Consider the following 13,448-nt stretch of genomic DNA (forward strand, 5'->3'; position numbering starts at 1 on the left):
CCTAAATATTTTCAATCTATGTTGAGGTTTGTTTTATTTTTCTTTCCCTCTTTGACCCTTAGTGCCTCGTCCGTCTGGAACTGAAGGTCCTCCTCGTAAAAGCCGTGATAGTCCACCACCTTCTGCTTCCAGTGATCTGAAAGTCGTATTTCTAAGTTATTGCTGAGGTTCGGTTTGTAGACAATAGTAATTAAGGGCAAAATTATTGTTGTTAGTCATCCTATTAAAATTAGATTTTGTAAATACTAAGAATGTAAATTAAAGGAATTTATATCGTATGAACTCTTGAATTATTATTTTTTTCTTCAGATAATTATTAAGGTTATGTAGTCTTGCTGCTAGGTTCTGGAGAATTGAAATGAGCATTTCTATTATGGAGAAGTTCTGTACAGTAGAAATGCAGTTCTGCAGCAGAACCCCGTAGCACATCTCATAAGTCATAACATTCAGACTCTACACGTCCTAATCATCAAGACTCGTCAAAACTCTACATAAGCCATTATTGTGTAGATATAACTACAGTTTACATCAAAAGTGACTTTGCTATTTCGTTACTACAGGCTGCATGGAAAGTAATAATCAAGGTTTGAGGATTATGAAGCAGAGTAAAAACCGGCCAAGTGCATGTCGGACCACGCGCAATATAGGGTTCCGTGGTACCGCTAGTTTTGGATAAATTTTGTATGGTCAATGAACGTACATTTATAACGTGTTTTACAATAATAACAACATCATCTCAGTTATTATCACAGGAATTTGAACGAAAAGTTCCTTTATACTTCGCCGAATACAATTTTTTAAGTTGATCGACTATTACTCAATAACTTATGAAATCTTCTTAGCCGTGATAGTTTTCCTTTTAAATTCAGCATAATATTTCCTACTCCCGTGAATTTTTTCACATTTCCAGAAGCAACCGCTTAGCTGGTAGAAGGGGAGGACACTGGAGTCTAACGATTTTTTCCACTTTAAAACTTAATATTTCACAAACGGATCCCTGAATCGGAAAATGATCTATGTATACTCATAATATTTTTAAAAACCTATCCAACGACACCCCACACTATGGATGGGGTGGGCGCGAAAAAAAATTATTCATGCCCGCTTGATGTGTAGGGCAGGTACCATAAAAAAATATTTTTATTCAAGATTTTATGTCGGCATCATTAATATGTGTATTCATGCCAAATTACAACTTTGTAGGTCCTATAGTCTCTGAGCGAAACCGCGGACAGACAGACGGATAGACCAAAATAATAAGGGTTCCTTGTATGGAACCCTAAAAAAGGTATGTTTACAGTTAGACCGTATACTTTTTAAACATTACCAAATAAAGCTTTTATCTAATGGAAACAAACCTTTAATTTCCCGTAGAGTCGGTCCGGTTCCGCCATATTCTTCAGGCAGCAGCTCCGGCGGCACGAACTCGTGTAGTGTGTCGATGTCGTTGTGCATATGAAACTGGAAATTAACAAATACAAGGAATTAATGATATTTTTTTATCTAGTAAATAATGATACTATTAGAGAAATTATTGATTCATAGGCAGATGGCGGACCTAGGGTAAATGGCTAGTACATTGGACAGTACTAGTCATTGGACAGAGCATAAAAACACAATATTTAGGTTGTTTTAAAAACTGCCTGTTTTTAAAGTAATAGAACGCCCGATTTTTAAGAAAAACAGGTAGTTTTTAAAGCAACCTTAATAAATATAGTGTTTTTGTGCTCTGTCCAATGACTAGTACAGTCCAATCACTAGTCATGTTCACCCTACGTTAAATTTCGCGTCGCGTTTAGTCACCACTCACTCTCAGGCACTCACCAGTCACCCCCCGTTTGATATATCACGAATTATATTGAACTAGCTGTTGCCCGCGACTTCGTCCGCGTGGACTTCAGTTTATAGCGCGCGATGTCAACAAAATTGGTGTCAAAAGCTTTTATAAAAAAAACCCTGGTACTCCTTAAATCAAAACAGCTGTGCAGTGTGCACATAATATTTCAATTTTTTAAATTAAACTTTATATTTTATGCCAAATTTTTAAGCTTGTTTGGCCCCCCAATTACACAACTTTACCCAGAAACTATTTATCATTGATAGGTCTAAGGTTACGTCACTACGTAGATAAAGTACTGATTTATTAAATTACGATTATTAAATTAATTGATTTAATAAATAAGAAATAACAATCGAATAATATCGAAAATCAGATGCAAGATAATATCACCTCTTATAGAAAGTTTTTATACGTGGGAGAGCCATGCTTCGGCACGAATGGGCTGGCTCGACCGGAGAAATACCACGTTCTCACAGAAAACCGGCGTGAAACAGCGCTTGCGCTGTGTTTCGCCGAGTGAGTGAGTTTACCGGAGGCCCAATCCCCTACCCTATTCCCTTCCTTACCCTCCCTTATTTCCTCCCCTTCCCATCCCTACCCTCCCCTATTACCATATTCCCCCTTAAAAGGCCGGCAACGCACCTGCGGCTCTTCTGATGCTGCGAGTGTCCATGGGCGACGGAAGTTGTTTTCCATCAGGTGACTCGTTTGCTCGTTTGCCCCCTTATTTCATTAAAAAAAAAAAGACTTTTGGGCAAGCGTTAGCGCGATGTAGGAGACGCACGGCGCCATCTTTTATGAATTTTTGGAACTAACTTAATTTGAAGAAATTAACGCATTTTCACCCCCTTACAAAGCTTTTTTTCAGTAAAAAATGTAGCCTATGTCCTTTCTCAGGCTTTAGACTATCTGTATACAAATTTCATTACAATCGGTTCGGTAGTTTTGGCGTGAAAGCGAGACAGACAGACAGACAGATAGACAGACAGACAGAGATACTTTCGCATTTATAATATAAGTATAGATATAGATTGACAAAAAACCAGACCAAATGACGTAGGTCTGTCAACTGCCTATAAATAGATTTCTCCAATAGTACATTCATAATTTAATATTATTAGATAGAATTCTATATTATTGTCTTTTTCAAAAAAAATCAAATTATAATAATAATTGTAAATGAATTTCTTGTTTACATAGAACTACTATAATAGCAATCTAATACTACCTACTTACTATTGATAGAATTACTTACTCTGTTCTTAACTTTCTCTGACAGGAATATTTTTATAATATTCATCAGGGCGTAGAACATGTATGGCGCTCCGATGAAATGTGCTTGTTTTATTCTTACAGGCAAAGCATCCTGAAATTTAATAATATTTTATTTGAAAGAACTATTCTTAACTTAACGAGTCGCAAAAAAAGTGGTAAAATATATTGTGGCTTTCATACTACTTTATGCTTGAGTAATACTTGTGTTAAAGTGGAATTAATGGTTAATGGCTCTACCACCCATTACCAGGGTAATGCCGATTTTATGGCTCGTTGAAGTAAACGCTTGAACTGACAATATTTTGGCATTCAGTAAACGATTTCCTTGGAAATAAAAATGCAATTGATATTACTACCTGATGAGCGCTGATTATGTTCCTTATTTGCTTGATGGACGCTTGTGTGTAGTGGGCGAACACGGAATTCCGTAAATCTATGATATTTATTACACCAGCTACCGTAAAATTGTCGTCTTCTATAAAGTTGATCTGAAAATATCATTTATTTTCAATATTGTTAATCAATTTTTTTTTTATGAAATAAGGGGGCAAACGAGCAAACAGGTCACCTGATGGAAAGCAACTTCCGTCGCCCATGGACACTCGCAGCATCAGGAGAGCTGCAGGTGCGTTGCCGGCCTTTTAAGAGGGAATAGGGTAGGGATGGGAAGGAAAGGGAATAGGGGAGGGTAGGGAAGGGAATAGGATAGGGGATTGGGCCTCCGGTAAACTCACTCACTCGGCGAAACAGTCCCCTCGTGACCACGGCCGTTGCAACACGGCCGAAACGTCGAGAAAAAAGTATGTACTCGTAGTAGCATTACTACTTAAATAAGTCGCGTTAAGTCCCGATTAAAAAGTTTAATTATAATGCAACGCGAAAGTTTAAAATGTTATCTTAATAACCGATACGGGCCGGATATTATAAAAAATGAGTCCCCTCGTGACCACGGCCGTTGCAACACGGCCGAAACGTCGAGAAAAAAGTATGTACTCGTAGTAGCATTACTACTTAAATAAGTCGCGTTAAGTCCCGATTAAAAAGTTTTTCTTTGAAATAAACTCAGTAAAATGTTTATCTCAACCAGGCAAAAAAACAAAATAAGAAAAAAAATAGTCATCATGCCTATTAGGCATGATGACAATTTTTTTTTTCTTAGATATAGAATAGAATAGGTATAGAATAGAATAAAAATATCGTTGAAAGAATGACTCTGATAGCTTAAAAATTCACCAAGATATGACAATTCAAATATCTCATAAAGAAGACCTGCCCGAAACGCTCCATACAAAGTGCTACGAAAGTATGACGTCAGTCTTTCGTAGTTTGTACGCATCGGGAGACAACTTTGTTCGGCAGGTATATTAAATATAGCGTTTATGAAAGTGGTTTCATAACAAAAGTTGCTTTTAATTGCATAAATTATCGAATTGTATACAAATATTAAGAAATTTAATTGAAAAAAAATTCGACTTGCATATCCAACTTTGAAGGCGCATAACAATAAAAATACAAAATATGCTATCAAGCTGAAATTTTGGGAACACTTATTTTTTACCGTGATTTCTTTATTTTATTAACAAAATTCGCTAATCATCCCTATTTAGTAATTAGGGTAGGGATTAGGGAAGTTTACAAGAGACGTGATTCTACTAAATATAGAGCTGCAAAATTTAAGTATACCTGATTGAGAAAATTAAAAACGGCCATAACTTCGAGGACCGTATGTTCCTTGGTGTTGCAGGTGCCAATCCTCAACATGGTCACCCTGGGGGAGTCCGGGGTTCTTGTTCTCGGCAACATCACGATAGTTCTTAAAAGGAAAATAATGTTAGTGTTCTAATCCTATATTTTTACAACTAATTAATATATTCTTTTTTTATGAAATAAAGGGGCAAACAAGCAAACGGGTCACCTGATGGAAAGCAACTTCCGTCGCCCATGGACACTCGCAGCATCAGAAGAGCTGCAGGTGCGTTGCCGGTCATTTATGAGGGAATCGGGTAATAGGGGAGGGTAGGGATGGGAATAGGGTAGGGGATTGGGCCTCCGGTAAACTCACTCACTCAGCGAAATACAGCGCAAGCGCTGTTTCACGCCGGTTTTCTGTGAGAACGTGGTATTTCTCCGGTCGAGCCGGCCCATTCCTGCCGAAGCATGGCTCTCCCACGTAATATTATAGGTAAGTGAAAATAATATTAAGAATTATATTCATTGATCTTTTACTGGTTGGAAATGTTTGCGTTTAAAAACGGTTAATTCGTTATGCTTAATACCCAACAAACATTTTAGACGTCGAGTAAACGTTTTTGTAGTAACTTAATGTTATTTAATATAATCGTATAAACATCATAAGGACGTTTACTCGACGGCATTTGGGCCCATTTTATTCAACTTAAGGTGCTAAGAGTTTCGTGTAACAGTCATATAAATACCTATTTAGTCGCATAGTAGTCATATACACGTCGGTGATTTGACTACAATATGTCGTGTAATGATAGCTGTTGCGGCTTGTATTCGACTTCGAGTCGCACAATATGACGTAAAGGTGTGTTAGTGTCATTTAAACATCATATTGAACAAATTTTTATAAAACACGAATACATATTTAGCAGTGTTTATGACAGCTGAGTTCATTTTGCATTTTATTTGTTATTTGAGGTGATACATTTCATTTCATCGGTGGTAAACCATTGCGCAATCAAGTTTATTGATTAATGCGAGGTAAGTTTTTAACAAATTTTTAATGCGCCTTCAAAATTTTTATGTTTTTACATATTTCTATCAATAATTTATTATGGGACGGCGTTATAAGACAGCTATATAACTTCCAGACGTATAAGCTGCAAGTTCATTGTATATATATGTACGCCATGATGTTAATTTAGGGATCAATACTGACAATAATAAAGCCCTAGCCGGCCCTTAGAACTTAGTTAAGTCTAAGTAAAACTTTTGTTTTAGGTAAACCCCACAATGATGTATGATTATGCGGATGTTGATAAGTTTTTAACAAAGATGGACTTTATTGAAATGAAAAGAGCAAATTTGAAATGGCCGTGGCCATCAACTCATTTTATCTTTTGCTCTCGATGTTATGGGTGTGGATACCAGATAGTCCGTGGAAATAGACGGCCGTTACATTTTGTTTTAACAGACAACAATGTGAAAATAATGTTACGTTACGGTCTATTTTGGTGCCCCCATTGCAAATATTTTGCTATCTATAATCATTTTCCAGAAGACGAATGTGAATATTGTAATTATTAGTTAATCATACAAACCTATTTAAATTTGAATTATTAAATAAATTATGAGAATTTTGGAAACTTCAACTTAATAGGTAATATTTATTTTATTAACCGACTTCCAAAAAGGAGGAGGTTATATGTTCGTCTGTGGATTTTTTTTTAATTTATTTTTTTTGTTTTGGATGTTTGTTTTTAGTAATATTTGTACGAGAGATAAAAATATCTTTAAAAACTTAGAATTTTACAATTATTTTTTTAATTATGTTAGTTGTTAGTAGCGAAATTTATCTGTTTAATCCGAATAGAGTTTTAATATCATTATCATTATATATTATATAATCGATAAAGTCTGCGTGCCGATAAAACTTGTAGAGTGTGACTGTGTTGCGTCTGTTAATGCATGCGCGGACGCACTCGGCCAATGTGTAGAACGGGCGTTCGCGCGTATTAAGATATATATTATATATTTAGCTCGCCAGCGCGCGAAACCCTGTTCTAACATTGTCCGAGCGCGTCCGCACATGCATTAGCAGACGCAACAGTCTATGTGTAGGGCCTACTACGCAGAATATATCTTTTAGAATATATTTTTTATGTTAGTTTTGAAAACTTTTCTCTTGCGAAATAATTAGATAATAACTTCTAGTTAACAGAATCTGGAGCATTGTGTGTGTTAACTAGAAGTCTTCATAATTATATAATTATTTAGCAATTAAAAAGATTACTGAATTTTATTATTTGTTATGTTGCGATTTCGCATTTTCTATTTGTGATTTTTTATTTTTTATAGTTATTATGAGACTATTAGATAATTAAAATAATATAAAAGTTCCTAATCTTGCAAGTTTAAAGCAGAAGGTTTGTATCGATTAACGTGCTATAATTTTGATTGTAATTTTGTAATCTTCCATCCGTAAAATCAACTTTTACGGATTTTATCGCGGTATATTATCATTTTAGTTTAGAGTCCGAAACGTCGGGATAAACTAAAATGATAATATACCGCGATAAAATCCGTAAAAGTTGTTTCATTTGTAATGTGTAATATTCGCGTAAACCTAAGAAACCAATTTTGTAATCTTTTCACTTGCGAGATAATTATATTAAAATAAAAAGTGATAACAGGATTTTGTTAACTTCTTTCTTCTTCTTCTTGGACTAAGACTGATTTTTGTAAGATTATATTAAGAATATAAAAGTACCTAATATCGAACGTTTAAAATAGGTTTGTATCGATTAACGCTTTTAAACGCGATTAATTCGCGGAAACGCAAATTCACCAAAGTCTAATTTTTAGTTTTAATAATTATATGTATAAGTTACCTGTTGTTGTGTAGTTTTGTATATTCTATTGTGAGATTATTACTAGTTAACTAGCTGTATTAAGTGTCCTTTTTTGAGTTAATTACGTTCCTGGGGATTATTAAAAAAATTCAACAATTTTCACTGCCTTTTTATTACCTATTTCTTAAATGTATGAGTAAGCGGAGCAAAATATATATTTGAGTTGTATGAAACACTAACCAACTTACACTTGATATCAGTAATATTATATATGGCTTCAGTTTGCTTAATTTCGTTCTCATATATCACAAATATATTAAGATATGAAGATTTCATAGGCGTTTCAAAAACATCATTTCTAAAGTTTTCAATTCGATTTCCAATAATCAGAATATGTCCCTCGTTACAAGTAGCGGAACGCAATTCAACAAGGTGGTTGTTATTAGTCAAAAACCACTTATCTCCATTATCAGTTGAGAGGATAAAGGATTCTAGTTGAATAACTGTCTTAAGTTTACTTCCATATTTGTAACTCTTTATCGTAGAGTAGTTATGATTAGTATCGTTTATTAAGTTCTCTACTTCAATGTTATATTGTCTCTCTAATAATCTATTAGCAATTTGCTGAAGTGGCTGATTTCCTTTTCTGATCATTCTCTTTATTAAACTCAATTTATTTTCAAAAGGATAAGCGTTAAAGCTCTGCAAGGTTCCAAATCTCTTCACTTCTTCTACTACGTGTATTAAATTGTGAACATTGCTTGTAATGTACTCTTGGCCATAAAACTTGCCATAATTGTCAACAAACTGCTTTAACATTATTTCTGCAACTGGTAGAAGTTGAAAATGTGTCTCGCTTGTACAAATAGTTACAGTTGAGAAAAAGAGCAGAAAATGGTGATATGCTGCATTATCTAAGACATCCTTTAATATCACATAACTTAAATAGAGCAAAAATGTACGGAACTCGGAACCTTTCCAATGTGACAAGTCTTTAAGGCTTCTAACACTCCTGTGTATTTCCTTTGGCATCTGACAGCATAGTAAAAATTGAGAAACTTTTTCTATTACATTTGTAGGCCATTTTGTAATCAGAGTTCCGAAATTTCCATCTCTCCAGCCAATTAATAACCGTTTCATAATACCCAAATCAATAATATGTAGAGAGTCTCCTACTGGAAATTGTTCAATCATATCTATTGGTAATGCTAGTAAAGGAGAATCGTACTTGTGGTGACATCCATATTTCTTAGAACGAAAGTCCGCGTCATTTCTTCGTGGGCAATCAGTCTTTGGAAAGAAGACCGTGTGCGATTTATGACTATACTCGCCGACCACTGTACATTTCAAGCAACCATGTTTAGCATTAAAGTTGCATACCCCTGTAAAATATAAATATAGTCAGTGATCAAGAGTTTAATATAATTGACTTTTATTTAAATTACTACCACTAAGCGAAAACCTCTCACTCTCTACATTCCGGTTGCTTTTCCAGAACAGAATCGGTTTTATAATCATAATTATGATAGACAGCGCTTGCCACCTCTCGGCCATCTGAGCCGGTTACGCCTACGCCAATATTACGCCTAAATTTCCGGCCGATTTTGACCGGGATGACTGTTTCAGGTTTCAATAAAACATTACTTAAAATCTTAAAAAGTTAATTGGAACCTAACCTAACCTAACAGGAAATATTAAATTACATAATTATTCGGACACACACACCTTTAACCAAGGCTCTCGCTGGTGAGTCGCATATGAAGGCTCTGACTTTAACTTCGATCAATGTATCGACCCCGTCTTCCGATGCAATTTTCAAATGATTAGACATTAATTCTTGTAATTCACTTACAAAAGGATGAAAAAATGCGGATACATTTGATGGTTTACTCGTTCCTTCATAAATACCCACAACAAAAGGGGGTACATTTGGTTTTTCGTGGATGTTACATAATATTGGCCACACTTGATGCTTAGAGCTGTTGAACAATGGTAGTCCGTCAATATTCACATTTAGCGAAATGGATTTCGGTTTATCATTTAGGTATTGTAAAATAGTCTTTAAACATTCAATGAGACCATTATTCCAGTAACGACCATCATCGATAACAATTATTTGTATTTCTTTTTTACTTTTTAAAAGCGTCCTTGGGTCTAAAGGGACTATGCAGGGCATTCTTTTGTTCAGAATTACATTTAATTGTTTTAATGCAACTTGTGTAATATTGAAATCTATAGCCCACTTTTTATAATGGTCTCTGAAGTCATCATTTTTGGTTGAAGTGTCTATTTTATCAACATTATCTTCGTTTTCGGACGATGAATAACTGTCGTCATCTTCGGAAAATAAACAAGAGTCCTCAACTTCGGCAAAAGAACTGCAAGGTATAATCGTAGAATTTTGGTTAAATTGATTGGTAAATCTTGCATTTAAATGTGATACGGAACCCTTTCTATTTTCCGCACTCCCAGCTTGAGCTCTATCACTTTGTATTAAAGTACGTGATTGAAGCGAATTATAATTGTTTTTAACTTTTCTTTTGAATCCACCACTTCTTTTAACACTATTCCACTTTTTAAGATCCATATTTTGAACCTAAATAAATATAATAAATACGATTTCAATATGGTGGAAGTGGTATACAGGGTTATTATAAAACTTTAATACGACTATTAATTAAAAAGCAGTCGTGTAATCATGTTTGCGATACTTTAGGTTGTATAGAGGTCGTTCGTAATACTAATATACGAATTATATGTAATGGTTACAAAAACTACGTTTAAACAATAATTATCCGTTTAGCAGTCGTATAAAAAGTAATTATATGACTAAATTGACAGTACTATAACGTTTATACTATGAAAACGTTTACACGACGAAAAGTTGTATATGCAAGTCTTATAGATGTCTTCGTAGACACTATTATATGACGATCGTATAAGAAAATCGAAATAACGTCTATACGACATTATAATACGACAAAAACTGTATACGTCTATTTGGTCAGATAATGCACCAATACATGACGAAGAGTTAAAAATATTACTGTAAAATAACTTTAATAAGACTCAAGGTCATATACATGTTTAACTATATGACGAAAATGTTTGCTGGGTAGCCACAAAGTTTTTAACCCCCATCATTACTGCATCACGCAAAACAAAGGGTAAGCATGAACATTTACAACCGTACTTTCTTTTACCTACAGTTTGTTTATTGATCTGTCACAGCCTCATTATCTGCAAGACTGTAACTGTACTTCAGTTATACTGTATAGTATGTTGAATTTTGACTAACTTTAAAAAAATTGAATGAAAACTTACCCCCGCTCAATTATTTCGCACACTTTGGGATCATTGTATCTTAAGGTATACAAGTCTGGTGCAGTGGTTTTTAAACTATAATATAGATCTAACTTCGCTTTTGCTTGCTCCAATCTGAATTTACAACCTCGCAGAAATGCAGCCAGCCATTGGTCATCTGAAAGAATTGGTTATTGTTTAAATCAGCTTACAAACATAAGTCAAGTAGTTCAGACTTTAGTAGGTTATTTAAGTAGTCTCCCATTATCTGCGGCTTTGATTCTACTTATAATTTATGTAACACTATTTAAAAAAAAAAGTATTCCACGATACGAAACTATCACGCAATGTGAATGCGATGCTTTATTAAAACTCTACAGTAGAGTTAATTTAGCATCGCAACGAATTTTCGAATAATCCTGTTTCACTACAATTTTGTTTATTACCTGTCCTAGCTCTCAGGTGCGGCTGGGAGTGTATCCAGTCCTTGAGATGCTGTATGCCGGCCGTGAGCGCCTCGGGGGTCTCGCCCAGCTCCGCGCGCGCCTTCTCCGCCAGGGCGGGCGGCAGGGGTCTCACTGATACCATGTTCAATCTGGAAATAGAAATTAAACTTTAAGTTAACGCCTTCTCAGGTATATTACATTTTTATTCCTGATATTTCAGGGGGAAGGAAGTACTATTGTAATGAATTTACGGCGTCATCATATATTATGATTTATGACCGAGCAGCAGTGCTATCATCAATGGTCGTGAGGTCAAAAATATATTCCCACTTTACAGAAACCATTCAAACCAACAACCCTGTATTTTAAATGGGCTTGTACCTACCATAAGATTAAATTTTGACTTTAGATATGAGATGTGTCATGTCACATGACGTGATAACGTTACCTCAGGTAAGTAGTCTTCATTCTTGTGTTTGCAATATATCATAATATTATACATTCTTATTAAGGTCACGCCGCGTTAAAGTAAAAAACCGTGTTGGATATGTTTTAGATCACAGTTGAATATGCTTCAGAAACAAGAAATGAAACAGCAAGAAATGGAAAGGGCGTAAGCGACAAAATGGTTTTTGTCGCGTAATTTAAAAATCATAAATATATTTCATATAAGCTATAGGCAAATTAAAGTGTATGCTTGAACCAATCTATGTACAAATTTCGGAAGCTTAAATCACTCTCTTCTGTTGGCAAAATTAGAATCCCTTTTTTTACAGAGGTCTTTTTGATTGATTATTCTGTGTTATAAAAATTAACCAATCGTGTTATGCTATGGGTAATTCTAGTCATTGCTGAGAAAAATCATTATCGCTACAGCCAAACTATCAAGGTGTCGCCTTAATTTAAAATTATAAAGAAATCAAACTACAGTTTCCTGATGAGTTACTTAAACATCATAATTCATACAATGTAGATAAGAGTACCTACTTAGTATTAGCTAAGTGTCTGTAAATTGTGTTGAGATAAAGTAATCACTAATTATACGTGACTTAATTGTTAATTAATATTTCGTGTTGAGAATTAAGATATGCAACATTGTAAATAGTAAGTAATTTGATTGATGCAGACGCAGGGCCAGGCCACAACACTACGTTGCGGCGTCGTATCGCAAAAACAACATCGCACAGAAATGCGATGCGTTGTTACAACGCAAAAGTTTCATCGGAAATGTCGCTGACGCATCGTAAATTTTCAGGATGCGTTTTGCGACGTCGTAGATTTTTACGATGCGACGCCGCAACGAATTGTTGTGGCCTGGCCCGAAGTGTTTGTATGTCAATTATTACTAATTAGTATGTCTTATTAAGGTATTTTGTTAAGCGCCATAGGACTTTGCACATAAATTACATACAATGTTGTATGTTGTATATCTTTATACTTTTTTTTCCACCCGAATCCCACCCAATTAATTTCCATGACTTTGAAATTTTTGCACGTTTACAAAATAATATATTCGGATTTATAGCGACGTTTGATTTAGCTTAATATAATATATTTAATATCTTTACAAAATATTACATAACACCTTGTTACCTATACATAACCACTTAAGTATACAAATAATGTATAATATTGTCTGCTTCGCTAAGCATACTGATGAATTTGAGAAATAATTTTTTGCTGACCAAAAATAACAACATACAAATGTATTAGGTAAGCAAGTATAAAAACATACGCACGGAATATTATACTCGAAAAATAATTGTTAGGTTTATTCCAGGTGTTATAGGCTTTTATCACCACCGGTTTCGGTGACGGTGGCTGGTTTCATTAAAAACCAAGCCAGTTACGCAGGAGTAATTTATAATACTAGCTATTTGACCGAGCTTTGCTCGGTATTCGATAAAACATGAATTAAATGACATTTTCTAAAAATGATTCCTAGCTAGATCGATTTATCGCCCCCGAAACCCCCTATATACTAAATTTTATAAAAATCGTTGGAGCATTCCTCGTTTAAAGATATAAGATTATGAGTGGCGAGAGACA

The 13,448-nt window shown here is 34.7% G+C and overlaps 1 protein-coding gene across 1 annotated transcript in view; it reads right to left on the reverse strand.

The window, feature by feature from the left end:
• LOC121733608 (clavesin-2-like) overlaps nucleotides 1–13,448 on the reverse strand; it is a 22,672-nt gene continuing 9,224 nt past the window's right edge. Inside the window, exons 2-8 of the mRNA XM_042123907.1 lie at nucleotides 11,400–11,548; nucleotides 10,975–11,131; nucleotides 4,799–4,928; nucleotides 3,472–3,603; nucleotides 3,096–3,206; nucleotides 1,359–1,461; nucleotides 1–136 (exon numbers count right to left, since the gene is read on the reverse strand). Of these exons, the coding sequence (XP_041979841.1) occupies nucleotides 12–136; nucleotides 1,359–1,461; nucleotides 3,096–3,206; nucleotides 3,472–3,603; nucleotides 4,799–4,928; nucleotides 10,975–11,131; nucleotides 11,400–11,548 (907 nt within the window). The 3' untranslated portion in view covers nucleotides 1–11. The remainder of the gene's footprint in view (nucleotides 137–1,358; nucleotides 1,462–3,095; nucleotides 3,207–3,471; nucleotides 3,604–4,798; nucleotides 4,929–10,974; nucleotides 11,132–11,399; nucleotides 11,549–13,448) is intronic.

This window comes from Aricia agestis, chromosome 1 (genome assembly GCF_905147365.1).
Source record: "Aricia agestis chromosome 1, ilAriAges1.1, whole genome shotgun sequence".
Classification (NCBI taxonomy): Eukaryota; Metazoa; Arthropoda; class Insecta; order Lepidoptera; family Lycaenidae; genus Aricia; species Aricia agestis.